General features: G+C 41.8%; 1 protein-coding gene across 1 annotated transcript in view; it reads right to left on the bottom strand.

Moving 5' to 3' along the window:
* LOC124613331 (PC-esterase domain-containing protein 1A-like) overlaps positions 1 to 24,252 on the bottom strand; it is a 190,905-nt gene that overhangs the window by 107,848 nt on the left and 58,805 nt on the right. Inside the window, exons 5-6 of the mRNA XM_047142027.1 lie at positions 4,418 to 4,545; positions 4,262 to 4,335 (exon numbers count right to left, since the gene is read on the bottom strand). Coding sequence (XP_046997983.1) covers positions 4,262 to 4,335; positions 4,418 to 4,545 — 202 coding nt within the window. The remainder of the gene's footprint in view (positions 1 to 4,261; positions 4,336 to 4,417; positions 4,546 to 24,252) is intronic.

Raw genomic sequence — 24,252 nt, 5'->3', positions numbered from 1 at the left:
ACGATTAATAAAGCCGCCTACTGCGCTACCCTGACTAAACTTCGACGTGCAATCCAGAATAAGCGACGTGGTCTTTTGTCGTCTGGAATCTTGTTGTTGCATGACAATGCCAGACCCCACACTGCAAATGAAACGCAAGCTCTGATCAAGAAATTTGGATGGGAACAGATGGACCATCCTCCTTACAGTCCGGACCTGGCGCCAAGTGATTTCCACCTGTTCCGATACTTAAAGGAGTTTCTCGGCGGCAAGCGCTTCGACACAGATGATGAAGTGAAAGAAGCAGTTAAGGACTGGTTATCGTCACAGGCGGCCGATTTCTATAACATGGGCATTCAAAAGCTTGTTGAACGATGTGACAAATGTTTAAATAAGTATGGAAGTTATGTAGAAAAATAGATAAAGATGTAAGGAATGTAAATAAAACAATTGTTTTGAAAAAACATTTTAGTTTTGATTTCTTTTTTATAACTGGCCCTTACTTTTGGAATAACCCTCGTACATGATCACTTCAAAACATCAACAGGTCCGGATGAAAAGGAAATGTTTTACAGGCAAAAAGTCTTTATGGAAAAGATGTTGAGCAAGCCAAAATAACATAAAGTGCTTTTCAGACAGCACTACCCGCAATAGAGTGACAGCCTGGTTTGCAGGAAATGATGGTAATTGATGCATTTACAGAGTTCTTCCAGACCATCAAAATCAAATTTGACTATGTATAGAACACCAAAAACTGTCCTGTGAATGAAACACAGGCAAAATGTGGGGAAAAGAAAAACATACTACCAAACTAATAAAAAATTTGTACAGCTATTACATGATCACTTCAAAACATCAACAGCTCTGGATGCAAAGGAAATGTTTTCCAGGAAATATTTACAGGTAAAAAGTCTTTATAGAAATGGTGTTGAACAGGCCAAAAAGAAAAGCAGTGATAGGTTCACTGTAGGAGCTCATAACCTGTGCAAAGCAGCCTGGGCTCTGATCACTGAAAAGAAAAAACACTTCTCCATTATGCTTCTGTAGCCCAGATGACTTCAATGATTATTTTATTGATATTGGGAGTAAGTGCCATGCCTGACTTGAATATAGACCCTGCAGCTGCTGTAAGAAATGACAAAAGGTGCACCATGATCAAATGGAGGAAATTAAAAAAAAAATGAAATAACATAAGCCTTCTGACAGTCAGGATTATGGGATGTCCACTAATGTCCTCAAGAAAATTATCTATGATATTACTGAACCTTTAACTATGGTAGTTAATAAGTGTCTCTCTGCTGGTATATTCCCGAAATTTTTGAAACTTGCACGAACAGTACCAGTTAGAAAAAGCATGAACTAGATAGTGGCAAGCTTCAGACCAATATCAATAATACCAATCTTTGCTAAAGTCATTGAAATTGCAGTGCTTTGTGAGTGCCATCTGTGATCAGCGTGAACCATAGTATATTTAAATTCAGGTGCTTAGTTCTTAACTGTTTAAAATAACACACTACACCCCTCATAAATCCTTGCTAACATCAGATCCATTTTTGATGGTGATAAACTAACCAAAACAAAGACATTTAACATGACAAGTTATTCCAGTTTATCCATTTTGGGAAAAGACACACATAAACACAACTTACCTATTTTAAAAAGGTACATAAATGAAAACACTATGAAAGAAAGTGCTGAAACAAGACTTAATATAATGCACGACTCAAAGCAGCTTAACAAAACCAACATTTCTGCAATAAATTTTCATGCCCCCTATAGCATGCAAATATTGTTCTTGAAGTTTTTTTTCCAGAGCCTGAATATTCCATATTAAGGGTAGAGAAAAAACCTTACGGAATATGTGCAATGTACATCAGAAAAAATCATGTCACCCAGTTTGTAGAGACCAACAAATATTAACTATCCCACCCTCAAATATTGATGAGATTATTATCTTTTTGTATACCAACCAAGAATTGTTTGAGGGGAAACCATTTTGTTCATGCACATGAAACAAGAAACATGGACAACTTTACACTGTCCAATTACTGCCTCAGATTGCATGTCCAAGCTCCTGAATATGTTGTTGTTTTTTTGATGTGGTCTTCAGTCTGAAGATTGGTCTGATCAGCTCCCCATACAATTCTATCCTGTGTGAGCCTCTTCATCTCTAAATAACTACTGCAAAATAATGTGAACAGTGGTAGCAATGAGATGGTTGTGTCTGACGGTCAACAACGCAGATAAGGCACATGTCGCACTGGACTGTGCATGTTCAGTATGGACTAGGTATCACTGCAGGCTGTTTATGAGTAGTGCACACTTCGTATTTGCAGAGGACAAGGTTGATGTGCAATGAAAGACCTATCAGTGTTTCAAAAAGGGCAGATTGTGGAGGCCCGATTAGCTGGAGCATCAGTAACCAAGACAGCCAACTTATTGAATGTTTCAAGAGCAACTGTCTCAACAATCATGGCAGCCTACACAAAATATGGGAAGATATCATCTTGTAAACGTAATAGTGGGTGCAGATAAAAACGAAATGAGAGAGATCGTCGTACACTAACATGAATTATGTCAAAACAACACAAAACTACAGTGGCTAAAGTGACTGCAGAGTTCAACAGACATCTTCAAGATCCCGAATCTATTGACATGTCCGCCGAGAACTCCATAGAGTGAATATTCATGGACAAGCTGCTATACCAAAATCATTAGTGACCACAAGCAACGCAAAGAAGCAGAAAACATGGTATCAGGAGCATAAATCCTGGATGGCTGATCAGTTGAAACATGTCATATGGTCTGACGAATCAATATTTTTGTTATTTCCAACATCAGGCTGGGTTTATATCTGGAGAATGCCAAAAGAAGCCTACAATCCTGATTGCTTGATTCCAATGGTTAAGCATGAAGGTGGATGTGTGATGGTGTGGGCAGCCGTATCATGGTATTCTGCTGGTCCAATGATTACTCTCAAGCCCGTGTTACAGCCAACGATTGTGTGAACATTTTAGGTGATCAGGTGCACCCCATGATTCAAATGTTGTTCCCCTACAATGATGCCATATTTCAGGACAATAATGCAGCCATTCACACAGCCAGGACAGTACAATCGTGGTATCAGTAGCATGAAATTGAACTGCAGCATCTTCCCTGGCCAGCACAGCACCCAGACATGAACATTATCGAACTCCTGTGGGTGGTATTGGAGCGCAGACTCCAGAGCAGATCTCCACATCCCTTGTCGCTACAGAAGTTAGTTCACATTATTTTACCTATCCCCTGTACATCCTTCTGAATCTGCTTACTGTATTCATCTCTTGGTCTCCCTCTATAATTTTTACTCCATGCACTTCTCTCCAATACTAAACTGGAGATCCCTTGATGTCTTGGAATGTGTCCTATCAACTGATCCCCTCTTCTAGTCAGGTTGGGCCACAGCTTTCCTTTCTCCACAATTCTATTACGTACCTCCTCAATAGTTACATGATCTACACATCTCATCTTCAGCATTCTTCTTTAACACCACATTTCAAAAGGTTCTATCTCTTGTTGTCTAAACTATTTGTCCTCTAATACATGGCTACATTCAATACAAATACATTCAGAAAAGATTTCCTAATACTTAAATCTATATTCAATGTTAACAAATTTCTCTTCTTCAGAAATACTTTTCTTGCCACTGCCAGTCTACATTTTATATCCTTTCTACTTTGGCCATCATCTGTTATTTTACTGTTCAAAAAGCAAAACTCATCTCCTACTCTAAATGTCTCATTTTCTAATCAATTCCCTCAATATCACCTGATTTAATTTGACTACATTAGCTCATTTTGATTTTGTTTATCCTCAGTATATGAGAATGAAAACTTACAATAAATTAAAAAGGAACAAGTTAATGCATTTTAGTTGGGTGCATTGGAGAGAAACCTACATGAAATAGTGCACATGAAACACTATTAACTAGTGGACAAATTCATACAGGATGAACTGGTAATCTGAGCTGGATACCACTTGCTACATATCCTACCAACGGCTAAGCTGTTCATTTTAGTGTCATATTATTATGTATTGGAGTAAAAATTATTTTAAATATAATGTAAATGTAAGATGTCTCTCCTGTGCTCTAACTATATTTCACATAATTTTCTGGGCAGATGTACCTCCCAGAAATGATGAAATATGCAAATACTACATTACGGAATCAGATTTGTCACAAATCATTGGAAAAATGGTCTACATGATAAACATATGAATAAAATAAAATAAATAAACTCACCAATATGTGTTAATAATAGATTAGTTATATGCCTCATTGCTGAGGGAAGCCAGTGGACACCATCACTTGATCTCCTGAAAATTTGCCAAAAGACTGTTGATCACTAATGTAATGTAGATAAATATAATACTGCACTGGATGAAATAAATGTCATACCTGTGTATTTGCATTCGCATGTAATAATGTACGTCTAGTACATCAAACCCAAATGAGGCAACAACATCACGTGCATACATATTTGCTTCCATTACTTCAAATCGCATGGTGTGACGTAGAAATTCAACCTAAAAGATTTTTCATTTCAGTAAGTTGACAATAAAAAATGAAAACATCAGCAGTTGCATGAGATTATTTGACAGCAAAATTATTTACTGGAAAGTGAAGTGAAGCATTATTGCTTCTGATTCATAAATGTCATTACATGCACACAAAAATTGTCATAACAGTGATGTCTGGCTGGTCATGTTGTGGTACCTCATAGGGATGTAAAAGAAATCATCCTTACACATTCAATCTGTGAAACTAGACACTTCCTGACTTACATAGTGAATCCATCCTAGCTCCCCTTCTGAAGCTAAGAAAGAACATGACTTGCCAAAGTGAACATTGTGATCTTGCCCTCACCACCTCTACATGAATAATTTTCACTTGGTAGGGAAATGCTGCTTTGTCTGAGTTCTAGAGTCCAAATAGCTACTATGTCACTTTTCAGTTTGGGTTCAGGAGATAATATTCTACAACTGACAATTTGATGCTGCTGGAGCTGGATAGCCACTAGGCTTTCCTATGCAAGCAAGAGCTCACTGGTGTCTTTTTTTCATCTTAAGAAAGCCTATAATACCACCTGGTGGAGGGAGGTGAGGTGGAAATAACATCATCTGAAAGCTGCATCAGTGGTGTTTCTGAGCATGTCTCCTATCCATTCTCTTGCGCTGATTCTTTGGTATCATGTTGGGGGAAGTATTGCCGATTAGTTTGACCAGAATTATGTGTGTTATCACTTTCTTGTTGGCATCAGCAGAGTTTTCTGTTGACACCACACAGTTAACAGAATCACAGGTAGTAATGAATGAACTACTGAACAGAGTTTAGAGGGAAACTGAGAAACTTGTGTTGTCAGTGAATAAGAAAAAGACCAACATCATGATAATTGGCAGAGGTGAATCACTGCCGTCTACTGATATACTGTCAGAATATGAAGAAGCTGACCACTTTGTCTACCTGGCTTCAGTGGTTCAGAAAGAGAGTGGCTCTTCACAAGAAATATTGTGTAGAATTGCTCTTGGAAAGGATGCTCAATCAAAGCTGTCTGTGATTTGGAAGGACCAAGTCCTAACCAGACTTATTAAATTGCTACAACCTCTGGTGTTTCCAGGTTGCCTTTTGGGGCTGAAATGTGGACAATAACCAAAGTAGATCGCAAAAAAATTGATGCAGTTGGTTACTGAGAATATCGTAGGTGAATAAACAAACCAACAAATCAATCCTTCAAGACTCAGTGTGGAGAAGAGGTTGTCCAACATTTGTTTACAAAGAATCCTGCAGTTCTTTTGTCACACCGATGACAAGAGGATAACTTGGAAAATATTATCACCCAAGGCAAAGTTGAAGGGAAAAGTCTGTAGAGAAGATAACTGAGATGGTGGATGGACCACTTGAAGAAGGAGACAAACCAGACTTGGGGCCAGATACTCCAAGATGCAGAAGACTGAGAAAAATGGAGGCAGGCTGCTAAGAGGCTCATGTGATGGTCAGCAACTTTCAAATATTGAAGACGAGGTATTGATGATGATCAATAGAATAACATATACTGTTAAGAAGCCAGAGCAGTGTTTATTATACACTGTTTAGCTGTATTTTTGTAACAAGTAAAAGCTGTGTGTCTGGCATAAATGATGAGTGAGATGGTGGAGCTGTGGACAAAGCACACTGACTTACTGTTCTCACCAGAGATATGTATGTGTACGACCATTTTAAAGCAAATGTGGCACATTTTCGATCCACCTGTTTTACAAAGGAAAGACCACATTCTGTTTCTTATAATAACTTTCAGTGCCTATGCCACAGGACCTGGAGAGCAGGCGGAACGGATCCAGACATATAAGAATTGTATGTCAGAATGAGATTTTCACTCTACAGCGGAGTGTACGCTGATATGAAACTTCCTGGCAGATTAAAACTGTGTGCCCGACCGAGACTCGAACTCAGGACCTTTGCCTTTCGCGGGCAAGTGCTCTACCATCTGAGCTACCGAAGCACGACTCACGCCCGGTACTCACAGCTTTACTTCTGCCAGTATCTCGTCTCCTACCTTCCAAACTTTACAGAAGCTCTCCTGCGAACCTTGCAGAACTAGCACTCCTGAAAGAAAGGATATTGCGGAGACATGGCTTAGCCACAGCCTGGGGGATGTTTCCAGAATGAGATTTTCACTCTGCAGCGGAGTGTACGCTTTGCGGGCAAGTGCTCTACCAACTGAGCTATCCAAGCACTACTCACACCCCGTCCTCACAGCTTTACTTCTGCCAGTACCTTGTCTCCTACCTTCCAAACTTTGCAGAAGCTCTCCTGCGAACCTTGCAGAACTAGCACTAGGCAAAAGTCCCAAGTTAGAGTCTCAGTCTGGCACACAGTTTTAATGTGCCAGGAAGTTTCATATCAGCACACACTCCGCTGCAGAGTGAAAATCTCATTCTGGAAACATCCCCAAGGCTGTGGCGAAGCCATGTCTCCGCAATATCCTTTCTTTCAGGAGTGCTAGTTCTGCAAGGTTCGCAGGAGAGCTTCTGCAAAGTTTGGAAGGTAGGAGACGAGGCAGAAGTAAAGCTGTGAGGATGGGGTGTGAGTTGTGCTTGGGTAGCTCAGTTGGTATATCACTTGCCTGTGAAAGGCTAAGGTCGCGAGTTCGAGTATCAGTCCGGCACACAGTTTTAATCTACCAGGAAGTTTCATATCAGCACACACTCCGCTGCAGAGTGAAACTCTCATTCTAAAGAGGAATTTGATTAATATTTTTGACCCATTAGAAGTTCTGTACTGCACAGTGACAATTTCATGAATGCTGTTGTCAACAGATATATTAGAAGTTAATCACAGTCATCATTGTTGCTGTACACATCATATTTTCCTAAACTTGCAATCTACAAATGGAAACTAATATTATCAGACAACAGAGAATTTTGGTAGACAGCAGAATTGTTATGTGGTGTTCAACTGACTTGGAAGAGATGAAATATAATAAGCAAAAATTATGATAGGATGACATCACAAATGGCAAACTGGAGGATGCAGCCGAACATGTACTGACAAAAATAAATGCTACACCAAGCACTCTCTTACCCAAAACCATACTTAACATGAACATTTAATATTAGGGAAATATTTTCATTTTCTCATTCTTTCTCTGGCTCCACAGGACCTTTGCTCATTAAACTCTTTCCTAATGGAATCTCATAATTAAGGTTAACACCCCGCCCATTCCACAAAGAGTTTTAGAAGTTGGGTTCAAAGTCTTCACCCCAACCCACCCAAAGCAAGAAAGACATGTCAACCAGAAAAGCCCTATTCACCTGGGCAGAAATGAAATGCACATGTGTAATGTACCTCATCAAACATTCAACTCACGTATGTGCAACTCTCTTTCCATTTGAAGTTCTTAATAAAAAGTTCTGTATCTTCATCATCATGAAGATGTCTACAGCAAAACGCCCATTCTTTTAAACAGTCAACATTTCATTTTGGCCCACCTCAGGAAAACCAGATTCAGCGAACTTGAACCTGTCAGTCCATGCTGAGTTGCTTGCTCATTAACACCAACCTGGGAGTATATACTGTTATTGATTAAACAACACTGCATAACTGACTTTTTGTCAGTTCTCAACTTTTCAGTCAGTTGACATTCTTGGCTCTCCACTCAAATGCTATTACCATGGGAATGACAAATTTTTATTGTTTTACAAAGACAATTAAGCTGAAACAACACCACATAAGTCAACCATAAGAAGAAAAATATTTAAGTTCTACATAACAATAAAAATGAGAAATAATTCAAAAGTATGAAATACTGCATGATTGGAACATAGTCGTTATGGTAAACAATACCAAATAAACATAACAAGGCACACAACTACAAAACATTGTCATTGCTTATTATGTATCCCTCTATGTCCAAAAGCAGTTCTTGTGTAACAGCTTCAGGTTATGGACAGCATTTCATGACATACACTTTTTACCAAGCAAGAAATTGTTTATCAGCTGAAAGTAGTGTATGGAAGTGGAGATCTTACGTCAGCGAGAAATCCTCACATAAACTAAATCCGATAACAGTGATCCACAAAAACTATGAATCTTTGTAGTATTTCAGTTGCTGTATTTTAACTGACAGGCTGTTACTTATTGGGTCATTCTATGTCAAAGGGACCAATATTAAAACATGTCCCAACTCCACCCACTCCAAATCTAATAAAATTTGGTGTGAAGGTTCAATGTGGTCTTTGATGGTTATATACCAAATTTCAGTCATACTATGGCAAAAATTACAGATTTAGCCACACCTAAATATAGATTAAATCCTCTAAAATGGCTAAAAAGTTTGTCGCACTATTCTGAGAGCCAAGGTCTCACTGACCACTGCTACTTTTCATATGAACCAATCACATCAAAACTTCAGAAGGTTATTTCTACCTATGATGTCTGTATGTGGATCAAATTTAATTAACATTGAATGCCTAGATGAAAAGATATGCATCTGTTAAGTTGGTCAAAATTTTCTATGGGAAAATTTTAGGGTATTTTTGGGGGGCAATATCTCAACTGTGCCTTGTTCAATAATTTTTCTCTTGCCACAGGTGGAAAGAGCATGCTTTAAGCTTTAAAAGCTATATTGTTTTATTTCTGGATCTTGCATATTGATGGTTAAGAATACCTCTCAAAAGTATGGAAAACGGATTATCGATAAATACAAAAAATTAATACAATTTGAAGTTGTAAGTCAAAAAATGTGTAACTGTAGTGTCTTTTAATAGTATAAGATTTGCCTTTGGTTTAGGGAATGTAACTGTGCTAATAAGAAGTTTTTTTACATTATTTTACAGTATAGAATAATGTCACATAGGAGAAGGTGTAATTAGATGAATGACGAACACTAACTTCATTTTAATGAAGGTTTATTTAGCACTTGCACATACAAGAACACGGAGCAAGCTGCCTCCAGCCAGAACACATACTCCAACATTTTCGGACGACAAGAGACAGTGCGGTATTGGGTTGCAAGGCACACACGTCTCTCAATTCAGTTAACTTAAATGTTGTATATAGCTGATCATCTTCTCTGGGTAATCAGCTGTGTCAATATCCCACGAGCTTCTTCTCCAAAGACTATAGCTGGTTAAGGGAATTTATTAAAATACTTCTCTATCCTCGACATAATTTTGGTACTCATATAATACTTTTCAGTCCAATCACTTTATATTTTCAACTTTCACAGATAATAACTTCTGCAAGCTAATTTATTCCTTACACGTTAGACTCATTTAAACATATTCAAATAGCATACATTTGTCTTGTTTCATTCATAGCCAAGACACGAAATAATTTAAAAGTCTCTAGTCTCAAGCGAGTCCAATACATGAATGTGCAAGCACTCTATATTCAACTATTCAATAGCCTTTTTTTACAATCACTGCAGTCACAAACACATCAAAGAATATGGCATAATTATTCGTTGAGTTCTCCTCACGTCTTCTGTGGTGCTGGCGGAAAACACTTGTCGTCGTCAGTGACTCGCCCCTCTTACAGTCTTCTAATAACAAACTTTCTACTGGCACATAGAAACAGGTGGATCCATAGAAACGTTCTCACTCTCCCGCACTTGTACCTAAAATATCGGGTATTCGAGATGGAGGAAGGCCGAGTGTTTCTAGAATTTTCCCCGAAATTCCTGAGGCACTACATATCCCTCCCCTTAGCTTGAACCCATGATATTTTATACATATTCATTATGTACAATAATATTGCACAAAATGATAATTCTTTATCTTTTAACAGTATCTCTCTTCTTTACTAATAACCACACATAGTTTACCACAATTACAAAATGTGAACCTTTCAATCTATGTTGGAGTTACCTCTTTTCACTCTCCAAAAATTTGTGAGTACCAAACTTTTGTTTTCTATTCCTCTTCCAATCGTAAATTACAGGTGCACATAATTCATGAATACTCTACTGCTTTGTTTTTAATTCCCATACTATTTTTCCTAAGCATGTACTTATCCATTACTCATTTTAATCTGGACGAGCTCTGGGTGGAATAAAGTGTTCCCTTCTTCTGACACCTGTAAATCTAAAACGTAAAAATGCTAGTGCTTTGTAGAATTCAAAATTACCAGATTCATCCCTTTAAATGTGTCACTTCTGTTATGATACTGCCTTTTTTCCCTTTAGGAACAGTACCTACATCTTAATGTTACATGGGTTGATCCTAGGAGTACCCCTTTCTCCTTCCTTTTTGGTAGGTACATCCCTTTCTTATTCCTATCCTCCTATGGTACAGGTCAATCCCCTTCTTGGTGCCCCTGTCCACGCAGTATAGGTCAGCCTTTCATAGGTCTGCCTATCCGCCCTTTCTCTCATCTAATAAACGTCGAGTGCACCCTCCGTATCCTTCTTGAATAGGCTTCCTGGTTCATTGCGCTAGCATACATCTTTACGAATACTATTCTTATATATTCTCTGGTAAAATTACAAATCTACTTTACATTACTATTCCACTTTCTAATACTTCATCTAATACCTTAGAGTCCTCTTTCAATCCTCACTTTTACCATATAAACAGTTATCATGTCCACACATAGTAGATGTTATGTCTACCTGTATTTACCAACTTCCAGTATGTAGTAGCCACCAGAAAGATCGCGGGAGGCGCACATTGGCACGGCGTGTCACGGACGGTAGTTGACGCAAGTAGAGTCCCGTCCACCAGAGGGCACGCGAGAATTCGGACGCGACCTCTGCCGGCATGACAATAACAACAACAACAACAACAACTCCGGCAGCACGGGCCGTGCTCAGTCAGTTAACATCGGGCATGCCTAGGACACAGTCCCGGTCTACGCTAAGTGAAGTGCAACGTAAACGTGAACAGTGTTACTACACAATTGGCGACGAGTAGGGTCGTTCTTTCGCGTGTTGCATCGTTGTTCCGGTTTCGCAGCTTCTCCACGGTATGGAGGATTTGGTGCGAGTTTTGGTTGCGCAGCAGACAGAACTCATGGCCACCATGAAACAAGTGCTTCCGGCGTTGCTCTCCACGCCGTCTGCTCCGGCGCCGTTCCCTCCTCCCTTTCCCCCGTATGACGAGACGGCGGAGGATTGGGACGCATATGAACATCGCCTTCGGCAGCATTTCCAGGCGTTTCATGTTGCCGATGCGGAGGTATGTCGTGCTCTCTTCTTGTCTTGGATATCTCCCTCGCTGTATCAAGTTTTGCGGCAGCTAGCGCCATTGCAGGAACCCTCGTCCTTGTCTTTTGACGCATTGTGTTCATTGCTGTCTTCATATTATCGCCGCCGCACGCATGTTGTGGCGGCTAGGGTCGAGTTCTATCAATGCAAGAAACAGCCCCATCAGTCTTACCGGGTGTGGGCCGCTACCCTGCACAGTCTTAGTCGCAAGTGTCATCTTGTCACGGAGCAGTCGCGAGAGTCGTACGCCCACGTTATGGTACACGACGTCATTGTTCGTTCGGCCCCTGACAGTGAGGTCCGGCAACGGACCCTGCAGTTAGAACACCCTTCCCTCGAGGAAGTCCTGTCCATTGCTCAATTGTATGAAGTCTCTCACGCAGCAGGTCAACAGCTGGAAGCGTGGTGCGACGTCGCGGAGGTTCAGGGCGGCGCGGCCGCGTCCACTGTGTCAGGGGTGGACGACGTGCGAGCGGTACAATCCGGTGGTTACGGCCGCTCCCGCACGGCGCGTAAACAGAATTCTGGCCGCCAGCCCCTGTTGCCGTCCTGTGCGTCGTGCTATATACATCATGATCGGTCAGAGTGCCCCCAGCATTGGGCCGTTTGTCGCAAATGTAATAGAAAAGGTCACATTGCTAAAGTTTGCCGCTCAGCCTCAAAAGAATCGAAGGAAGCAGGTACAGAGGACATGGACGTTGACATTCAAGAAGTTTCGTCGCCAGGCTCCCGACGCATCGGCACGCAAACTCTTTATCGAGGTGTCGGTTCGGTCACGCCGGTTACAATTGCAAGTCGATACGGGCGCGGCAGTTTCGTTGTTGAATGCACAAACTTATTCTGACCTTGGATCGCCCCCGTTGGCGCCAGTTTACCGGTGTCTACGTGGTTATGGTAAACAGTTCATTCCCCTACTGGGTCAATTCACTACCGACGTGACTTACAAATCAGTCACTCGGCCTATTACTTTTATTGTTGTCAGTGATGCGAGCTCAGCTAACCTTTTTGGCCTGGATGCCTTTCAAGCTTTCGGTTTTTCTATCGCTGACACCATACAGTTGGTCTCCGAAGACGTTCCCTATCAATGATTGGAATCTTTGATCGCCGACTTTCCAGATATTTTTGAGGAGGGCCTGGGGCGTGTTTCAGATTTTGAAGCTCACTTAACGTTGAAGGCGTCGGCTCGCCCGTGTTTTCTACGTGCGAGGCAGATCCCCTTGGCTCTCCGCCCTCAGGTAAAGGAAGAGCTAGACCGGCTGACAGCCCTAGGGGTCGTTCTTCCCATTTCTTCCAGTGAGTGGGCTTCGCCCCTCGTTATTGTAAGGAAGCCCTCGGGATAATTACGTCTTTGTGGCGATTTCAAGGCCACCATTAATTCCCAATTGGTGGTGGCCCCCCACCCCTTGCCTCGTGCTGATGAATTGTTCTCCTCCATGGCGGGAGGCCAATATTTTTCAAAAATCGATCTGTCGGAGGCTTATCATCAGATACCACTTGATGAGGACTCCAACGGTTGGCGGTCGTCAACACCCCGTTTGGCCTTTACCAATACCAGCGGTTGGCCTTTGGAATATCCAGTGCCCCGGCGATATTCCAGCGTTATCTTGAGCATGTCACGTCGACAATTCCTCATTGTATTGATTACCTGGATGACATAATTGTCACAGGCCGCAGCACGAAGGAACACTTGCACAACCTTCGCACCCTCTTTCTCAAATTCAGGTCTGTGGGCTTGTGTTGCAACCTGCATAAGTCAACCTTCTTTGAACCATCCATTGAGTATGTGGGCTACACCATCTCTCGGCACGGTATCCAGCCACTAGGAAGTTTGGTCCAAGGTATCGTCAACCTTCCTCGGCCCGCTTCGCTGAAAGAGTTACAAGCTTTTTTAGGCAAGATAGCCTATTACCACCGGTTCATTCCCAGGGCTTCCACTATAGCCCACCCCCTGTACTGCCTTCTGCACAAGGGTGTTTCTTTTGATTGGTCGCCTGCATGCGAGCGAGCGTTCACCTCGTTGAAGGGCCTCCTCACGTCAGCCCCTTGTTTGGCTACTTTTGATCCTATAAGCCGTTGGTCCTGGCTACAGATGCTTCGCAGTATGGGGTGGGGGCAGTCCTGGCCCATCGCAATGCAGATGGTTCCGAGCAACCACTGGTGTTTGCATCTAAAACGCTTAGCCCCGCGCAGGCCCATTACTCCCAGGTGGAAAAAGAGGCTTTGGCCATTGTCTACGCTGTTACCAAGTTTCACCCTTTCTTGTATGGCACGAAGTTTCAGTTAATCACTGATCATAAGCCGTTAATATTGTTATTTGGCCCCGCCTCTCAGATTCCGGATAGGGCAGCCCACAGACTACAGCGCTGGGCCTTGTTCCTCTGTAAGTAGCATTATGACATTCATTTTCGCCCTACAGGACAGCATGCCAACGCCGACGCTCTTTCCCATCTTCCGGTGGGCCCGGATCCTACGTTCGATCGAGAGGAGATTATGTGTTTTCATTTGGATGAGGCGTCCCGCCAAGCGGTTGATGGCTTCCCGATCACTAGTTCCCGAGTCGCCAGGGAAACGGCAGCTGACCCGGTTCTCCAGCAAGTAGTTCGCCTCATTCAGCAGGGGTGGTCATCCCGCCCTCCGGGCCGGTCCTGGACCCTCTTCATAATTATTTTCTTCTACGGGACCGCCTCTCGGTCTTGGAAGGCGTTCTCCTTCTGGCTACCGATGATACAGCTCCTCGCGTGGTTGTTCCTGCAAGTTTACGACGGGAGGTCCTCACGTTATTACATGCGGGGCACTGGGGTGTTTCCCGTACTAAAACCTTGGCTCGCAGATATGTGTACTGGCCCGGTATTGTCACAGAAATTGAGCACCTGGTGGCCGCCTGTTCCCAGTGTGCGAGGCAACAAGCATCTCCCAGGGCAGCGTTCTCTTCATGGCCGCCGGCAACCCAAGCATGGGAACGTGTTCACATCGATTTTGCGGGCCCGTTTCTCAACGGTTTTTGGCTCATTGTCATTGATGCTTATTCCCGATTCCCATATGTGGTTCGCTGCTCCTCAACCACTTCAGAAGTTGCAATCCAGGCACTAGCAAAAATCTTTTCTGTGGAAGGTCTGCCAATCACCCTGGTCTCGGACAATGGACCGCAGTTTATTTCGCAGACCTTCCAGGACTTTTGTAGGCGCTTCGGTATTCGGCACATTTGCTCTCCCCCCTTCCATCCCCAATCGAATGGGGAAGCCGAGTGCATGGTGCGCACATTTAAGATGCAGATGAAAAAGTATGTGCACGAATTTCCAGCGGAGTAAGCATTGATGTTTATCTTGACGGCATACCGGACCACACCAATGGGAGAACGCAGCCCCGCAGAGCTCCTCCATGGGCGTCAACCTAGGACTCTGCTGCACCTCCTCCGGCCTGGTCCTCGCCAGTCTTCAAAATACGGAGTACCTGGCTTTCCACTGGGTATGTTGGTCTGGGCCCGTGGGTTTGGTCGCAATCCACATTGGATACCAGCGGTGGTCCTGCGCCGAAATGGCTGCCGGCTCTATACCTTGCAGGCGGGGGACCGGGTGGTACGTCGTCACCAAAATCAGCTACGTCCACGTTCGGGCACCCACCCTCCGCCCTCTAGAACACTGGCTTCCCCATTGCCGGCACCTGTGTTGGTTTCACAGGGGACGTTGCCTCCTCTCCCCGCTGTGCCTCTGCCGCACTGCGATGGTTCTCAGCCTTGGCAGCCTCCAGTAGCTCCAGCATCGGCATCACCATCATTCGAGATGCCCCAGCGAGAGCCGGCTCCCCTAGAAGGCTCGGTTTCTCAGGAGGTTGGTTCACCTGTGGTTGTCCCTTCCCCTTCGTCCCCGCCACTGGGTCTTGCCCCTCCCGGGGTGGAACAGGATCCGGAGTTCGACAGCTTGTCACCTGTTCTGTCCCGGGCTCCGGTTGTGGGACGACAGGGGCCTCTTTGTGTGTGTCACTTCCAGCCGGATTCGAAGGTTCTGGCTCGAGGGTTGGCAGATCCCCTCGACTCCGGCCATCCAATGGATGTGGAGTCATCACTCCTGCCCGACGCTCCATCTTCTGACGCAGTGGATCACAGTGGCTTCACCCCCCGAAGGAGGAGGAGTGTAGTAGCCACCAGAAAGATCGTGGGAGGCGCACATTGGCACGGCGCGTCACGGACGGTAGTTGCCGCAAGTAGAGTCCCGTCCACCAGAGGGCATGCGAGAATTCGGACGCGACCTCTGCCGGCATGACAACAACAACAACAACAACAACAACAACAACTCTGGCAGCACGGGCCGTGCCCAGTCAGTTAACACTGGGCATGCCTAGGACACAGTCCCGGTCTACGCTAAGTGAAGTGCGACGTAAACGTGAACAGTGTTACTACACAGTAGATACGCCTTTTCTCAAAGGACTGGCATGGCACATGTAAATATATTTTTGAGAGTAGGGGAAAAAAAAAAACGATGCAGAGCTGTCACATATCAACAATATAATATGTGCATTGACTCAGATGTACATATATCTTTATTCCCCAAATCCCCTGGCAGTTCTGACATCGCTTCAGGTTTCTAATTCGTAATTCTTTCTCCTGTTTGTGTTTAAGTGTATCTTTGTGTGTATGTAGATGTGTGTTTGTGTATCCTGATTCTTTGGCCTACTTACAGGAAATATGTTGAAGGTTATTGGAAACCACGGAAAATAAGAAGGACTTCAGCGATAGAAGTATATGCATATGGAAAGAGGGAAAGATAGACCGGTACTCAAATGAGAAGTAAGAAAGGAAAAAGTAGAACTGGTTGCTGAGATCGAAGAAGAGAAAGAAAATAGCCACAAAGACAGGAAAACCCTCCCCCCCATCCCCCCCCCAACCCCCCCTCCCCCTCCCCAGGACCCCTACTTCGCCGGTATTTGAGTGAGAAGCCAGAGGAGGTACGATGTTCAACATCTCCTACAGAACGGACATTCTCGCCCTCACCTTTGAAGCCCCCGAAGAAAAATCTTAGCAACATCTATGGAACGGCAAATGGTGAAGAATCAGTTACACTTGTCTGTGAGGGTTCTCTGAAATTTGGGGTGTGTGATAAGTGTTAGTCATGCTTTTACTTACACTACCCAGCCCTTCCAAAAGTGCTACAAACCCTCCCATTTACATTATATCTCGCAAAGGGTAAAAATTATGTATCATGTTATCACAATTATGTAATGGTTCATATAAACTTCCATTTTCTATTAATTTAACATTCATTGATTACTCTCAAAGAATAACTTAGGCAAAATTAAGATGTAGGTATACTCTGATGCTGGGATTCGAGACCACCACTGACTAGAGCAGAGCTTGAAGGCGACTTAAATACTTAGGACGACTTCTTCCAAACTCTACACTGATGCTGGGATTCGAGACCACCGCTGAGTAGAACGGAGCATGAAGGCAACTTAAATACCTATCAGGCACTAACAACCGAGTGCTGAGAACACAGACTGTTCTGGATGTAATTGCAGATATATCAAGTCAGAATCCAACTGCTTCTAAGGAGCATATTATGAAAACAGCAATAGGTGCTTCAGTCCTGACTCGATATAACAACAAAATTTATCAAGCTGATGACATAGCGTGGAACAGAAGCCTACGTAACCCATTTGAGACCACGAATAGTATTCCAATCACTTATTGCTATTACTACAAGAAGCAGTATGGCCTTGATATCAAATTGCTTGTCAGGCAAGTAAAGACAAGGATGCAGAAGCAAGAGAAAACTGATCAACTTAAAGGTGGATAATAGGATAGTATAAGGATTCAAGAATAGATTACAGAATAGTTTAAGATTTGAAGGGCATTCGGTGCAGGAAAAATTGTACAGAAGAAACACCGAAAACATCCGGGGATCCGATGGTTGTCACCTCGCCCATTAACACAGAATGTTAACGTCCCTGGGAAACAGGTGTGACTTTGCCTGGATCCCATGGATCTGACCTTAACCTCACTTCAGCAAGTGCAAACCAGTACTTCTCGTTAAATTTTGTGTGAAAGTCTCCCCACGACAAAACAATCACCACTTTACTAGGAAACACAACATTAGGTGAAGTTATTCTATTTTCTACTTTGTCACAAACAAGTTTGAATTCTTTGCACAAGTTGTCCATACCCTTGTTAGTATCATTAAGTTTGGAAGAAGTAATATTCGAAACATTTCCGGAGGTTATACTCTCTGTAACTTTTCGATCTATAATTTGTTCAAATGGTTCCTCCAAACTATATACATTTATAATATCAAAGGTGACTATTTTTTCTTTGAAATTTTGTTCCATATTATTTATTCGTGAACTGACAGCTCGTGTAGTAACAGCTCATATACGAACACCTGGAATTTTCGACTGAATAATTGATAATACTTCCTTAGGTCGATCTGTGCTCTTCTTCAAAGTATTCATGTCCTGTCAGACGGAATTAAATTTAACATTACATACATTTTCCCAAGATCCTAATTTTTCGCTCAGTTCCGTTTCTACATTATTACATTTATCTTCAATGTCAAATCCTAATTTTTTAGTTAAATCTTGAAGTTGCTCATCCAGCCAGTAAATAGTTGATTAACCTGAGTATTCAAAGAACTATTGAGTTCACTCTTTAAATCCAGTTTCAGATTTTCTACCTTATTATTTAAAGAGTCAAATTCAGTCTTTAATAAAAACATATTTGCTGCTTGACTGTTCAGGGTTTCACTCTGAGCATTTAAACTAGAATGCACTAACAATTGAAAGAAAAACACCCTCAGTCACTATTTTTAATGAATTAACCGGGTTTCAACATTTCTAGGAGTGTCTTCCTCAGAATTTAAATCAAGGAATGGTCTATAACATGGTCACAGAGTTATGATTAAAAACGTATGATACAGAGTATAAGCACAGAATCATCATGAAAGACTGGCAGTACTTATATGTCATTTATAAAATAATAAATATGCCAAAAGGCCATTAGTCACAAAGATATTTAAGATAAAAATTGTGATGGCGAGCCACTAAGTATTGCTCGTTACTTACGCGGTTACAGGTTGCAAACAGACTGAGGGGCCCGCATTAACAAATGCTAGTGCTATAGTGAAGTAGCCTAACTGTATCTATGGCTTCTAGATGGCGCGCTCGTTGCAGTGCCATGTTCACCTGGCTGCATTTATTATTTTTAAATGACATATAAGTACTGGAAGTCTTTCACGATGATTCTGTACTTATACTCTGTATCATACATTTTTAGTCATAATTCTGTGACCATGTTATACACCATTCTTTGATTTAAATTCTGAGGAAGACACTCCTAGCAATGCTGAAACCCAGTTAATTCATTAAAAATAGTGACTGAGGGCTTTTTTATTTCAATTGTAACTATTCATGGTCTCTGAATGAGCAGCCATGTACAAAATTTTAGCTTAGCACTTTGGTCATCTAATCTAGTATTTAGTTGAGTATTTACTGAGTCTAACTTTAGACTTAGTCCTTTGATTAAATTTGCTATTTCAGTCCAGTCTGGTGTGTCCCTATTCACTGTCATGGTCTTGGCTGGTCCTGAAGTTTGTTGCTGTTCTTGATCCACAGTTTTATTGATCTTAGATCTATTAATCATCTACAAGAAAATTAACTACTGAGAACAGTAACTACATCAAAAGTTTATTATTCACTCATCCCCTCAACTTTTATCAAAAAATTATTGTTTTTTGCTCACCCAGCATGAGTTCTAGCTGTGTTGGTGAGCAAATGTGTAATCAGTGCCGGAGGACAGCACTAGCGCCAGCAGCGTTGGACGTTGGTTTCAGCATTGTCATCAGCAAGCGGATGCAGAGTCAGCACCGGTGAGCAGCAGCTGGTGCAGTCGGCGTTCGTGACTGGTTACTGCGTCGGCACAATGCATGTGTGTGAAGACTGCTTACTCTCCACACCCGATCTTCTTAGTTGAAAAGTTGAGGTCTTCTCTCCAGTTTTCTTTGCTATTACTTTCCCACGTCTTTTACAGTGCTGCACTCGCAACTTTCTTCCATTTGTTTATTGGACTCAGTAGGATTTCTGGAAACAGTTCTCGTATCTTGTTAGGCCTGGTTGATATAACAATGCCTAATAACTTCTTTCCGTTTCTGTTTTTAAATCCCCGTTTTCTTTGGATCTTGTCACTTAGTTCGCCACGCCCTAATGTTTTCCGGTGACAGAAAATAATATCTTCTTATTTCTGTAATCTATTGATCACATATATGAACTTTAGTGTGAATGAACTCATTGATTAATGATGTGCTAGAACTGCTATGCAGAACAAAATTCTCCTCTTAGACACATAAATATCTTTGTCATCTCACTCTTATCTCGAGCTTTAGAAATAATTAAGTACATGGAGACATAAGAGTTGGTTTAGAAACCATATGAAAATATGAACATGCATCTTAACTTCTCCGAGTCCAAGACATGAAATAATTTAAAAGTCTCTAGTCTTAAGTGAGTCCAATATAATTATTTGTTGAGTTCTTGTCACATCTTCTGTGGCTCTGGCGGCAAACACTTGTTGTCATCAGTGACTTGCCCCCCTTACAGACTTCTAATAACAAACTTCTGACCTGTACATAGAAACAGATGGATCGGTAGAAACGTTCTCACTCTTTCGCACTCGTACCTAAAATATCGGATGTTCTAGAATTTACCCCGAAATTCTTGAGGCACTACAGTATGGTATATATACAGTTACAGAACATTCCAGTACAATGATTCTTGATATTTGTGGACACTTCTAGAATGTATTCGAACTGAATATAGAAATAAAAAATTTACAGTTCAGGTGAGTTTTGAACTCACAACCCCTCCATGCAACAGTCTAGTATCATAACCACTACACTACACTGGTCTTCTTTTTTTTTTTTTTTGCCCGAGCTTCAATGCCCCACTTTTGTTTGTTTGTTTTGTTTTTAATGGGTTATGGGTTATGAAACTGAATTGCATCTTGAAGACAATGTTAGAAAATTGTAAATTGTAATCCGAATTGATTACGGTGAAAATAACTCTCTCTATAATACTATTGACTGCATTAACGGAACGCAAAATATTCCTCCATTAGAATTTAAACAAAAGTGAGAGAGAAGCAAAAATAAAAAGTAAGATAGGAAATTAAACTTCTTCAGTGATGCACGTCTTTTGCATGAGAATAGTTTTTCCTTACTATTCTTGTGCTGTGGAATGACTCCTGTTACTTCTTGGGAAAACATGCTTTTTCGGGGTTCTGTTGAGGCCTTCACGCCTACCGTATCGGTCCCGGGGCACACGAAGTCCCCACCGTACTTCACCCTCAACAGCAATCCCCTATTTTGGCAGTCTATCTTGTTCGGTCGATTTCATATTATTTAGGTATTAACCGATGCCTTGTTTCTGAAACAAAATTTGAATCATATTTCCGAACTTCTTTTTATGGTCTTTGTTCCAGTATATTTTGAAGTATTCGTCTTTCATATATTCTCGATATTCTTGTAGATTATCATTGCCTTTGTTGTTAACAACATAATTGACAAAATTTCCAAATAGCCACAAGATGACATTGTTTTTTGTGGTGGAAAGGAAATTTCTTCTGGGAAGAGTATATCGTTTAATGTGATTTCTCTTCCATTGGTCTGTTTGAGAAAAGCGACTTGCAATACAATGTCATTCCAAATATTCTTGTATCCATTACAGATGAAGCGATGCTTTAAGGAGTCCAAATTGTGACATTTTTGGCACACATTGGTTGCTTGTAGTCCTATTGAATACAGTTTTTCATTGGTACTAATAATGTTGTTGACAACTCTGTACCATGACGCTTGCACTTCCGTAGTCAGTGTTTTGTTATTTATATTAGTCCATATTTTTTCCCAGTTTTTGTTGGGATACTTCAGCTCCATTTTATTTTGGTTTTTGCGTGATTGTAACTTCTCTACTATATATTTACTTGTCCTCTTATTTTTGTCTGATAAAATGCATGTCAAGTAGCTTAATTCTACATAAAAATCCTTAATATGCTTCAGGTTGTTATTTATGTCGTGAACATCTACTGGCGACTGCATGCTTCCGGGTTTGAGAAGGTCACATAGAGCAGCAGTTATGCTGTTTGGCTGTGTCTCTATAAGTTTTAGCGTTCTTTCAATGAAGAGGGCAGTGTTTTTCCTCCGAAGGTCTGTCAGCCCTAGGCCTCCGTTTTCGGGTCTCGATGTAGTTGTTCCTACTGCTACTCTAAAAATATGGCCTTTCCATACGTATCGACAGATTGTGCTCATTATAGATTTCACTTTGTCTGGAGGTGTTGGTAAAATCTGAGCGACATATGCAGCTTTTGAAAGAACTGCACAGTTTATTAGTTTAATTCTTTGCTTGATATTTAAGTCTCTCGTTTCATGCAGTATTAAGCTGCCTCTGATTTTTCCTAACACCTGTTTCCAATTAGCAGCCGTTGTTCTTAATGGGCAACTGTAAAAAGTTATGCCCAAAGAAGTATGACGCTCAACCCTGTTTGCCCACAGTAGCTGCACATTGTCAAGACCCCGTAAATTTAAAAAGGAACTTTTTGTTTCATTTATCCTCGCACCTGTTGCCATGCTATAAAGCAATAACTTATGTGTTAGCTGGGCACAGTCATCATCGCTCCTTACTAGAACTCCCACATCATCAGCGTATGCATTTGTAACTGTCTTCAGCCCAGCTATTGTTATGCCTTCCAAGGTTGTGTTCAAAAGCCGTAAAAGGGGTTCCAGAGAAACCACATAAAACAACATGGACAGGGGACTTCCCTGAGGAACTCCACCAGATATCAATACTTCATTAGTATACTGTCCATTATCGAGATTTTGGTTCGTATGCCTCTGACGATGTCAATTAAAACCACTAAGTTGCCACATCGAAACCTATGTGTTTCAAGATTCTGAACAGATATCCGTAGTTGACTCTGTCAAACGCTTTAGCTAAATCAATGAAGGCAATGCCTCCATGCTACTGAGCTTCTCCTGAAATTGCTCCCTCATTAAGAGAACAGTATCTCAGTGTTACATCCTCCTAGTTCGGGAACGAGTCATCGGTCCTGCATACTCCGACTCCCGACGACTGACGTTCATCCTCATGGTGATCTTCTTAGAACTTCCCTTGCCGCTACACACTGTAGGATCCTTACAGGGCTTCATTTGAAGGACGTGGACTGCATCTCTGATATTTTGTTGTCTTTGTGTCAGGGTCGAAATCTTCAACTTCATAAGTAACATCAGACAACTGTCTTACAATCTTATAAGGTCCAAAGTAGCGCCTGAGGAGCTTCTCAGAGAGACTAACCTTCCGAACAGGAGTGAAGATCCAGACGAGGTCACCAGGCTGGTAGACAACAGAGTGGTGGCATGCGTCATACCTTAGGCGATCGTTTTCTTGAGCCTGCAGCATGCGGAGCTGAGCTAACTGCCAAGCTTCCTCAGCTCCGGTTAACATCTGGCCGATGTAGTCATCATCCACAGCATCAGGATGTAACAGAAACACAGTGTCCATCATCGTAGCCACCTCACGCCCAAGCACCAGGAAAAATGGCATAAATCCTGTGGTGTCTTGTTTGGCGGTATTGTATGCAAATGTCATGAAAGGTAGCACCTCATCCCAGTTGCTCTGCTCAACATTGATGAACACTGACAGCATGTTGGCAAGGTCTTATTAAGGCGTTCAGTAAGCCCGTTAGTTTGCGGATGGCAGGCAGTCGTCATGTGATGAGTAATGTTGCACCAACAGTTTATCTCTGTCACAAGATTCGATTGAAAAACTTTCCCTCAATCCGTAATTAACGACCTTGGGAAATACGTTTTTTAAGACCTTTGATGTGCAGCAACATGTACGCTACATATTTTCATATTACAAAGGTATCAATTTGAATCCGCCTAACAACACATGTAACTTTCTGAAGTATTGAAATCAAGATTATGATGCGCTTTTGTAGACCAGTCATAGCTCATGTCTTGTGATCTCACCAGCTGATGACAGCATAGGACACGTGATATAGTCAGCCAATAGCAAGATCACTCTTAAGCAGCGCGAACACACAAATAAGAAAAGTTAATGGTTTAAATTACTATATATAGCATTCACATATAATATTGGTCTCAAAGATTAATAAGCTGGAAGAGAAGTTAAGCTTCCACATATAATGTTGATCTTTTTTGCGCGTGATACACTTTAAGATACATCACACAAATGTGCCAGTAAAATTTATGATTACGACGTAAATGTCTGATCTTCTGGGCTAAAAATTCTCCTAAATGGTCGTCCTCAAAGAGTTGATTTTTAAATCAGAGTCAAACGCTTTGTGATTTGAGAAATTCATCATTCATTCTCGCACATAGTTCATATTGCGTAAAAGGAAATTTGCTTTGAATGTAACGCTTTTGAAACCGCCATTCGTAATATTTTCCCGTGACCTGTTAGAAATAGGTTTGTTTCAGCAGTTGCAAGAGAGTGCCAGATAACAGGCGTCAGCGCGCTTGCGCAGCCATGATGA

This window comes from Schistocerca americana, chromosome 4 (assembly GCF_021461395.2).
Source record: "Schistocerca americana isolate TAMUIC-IGC-003095 chromosome 4, iqSchAmer2.1, whole genome shotgun sequence".
NCBI lineage: Eukaryota > Metazoa > Arthropoda > Insecta > Orthoptera > Acrididae > Schistocerca > Schistocerca americana.
This window is presented reverse-complemented; position numbering and strand designations above follow the sequence as displayed.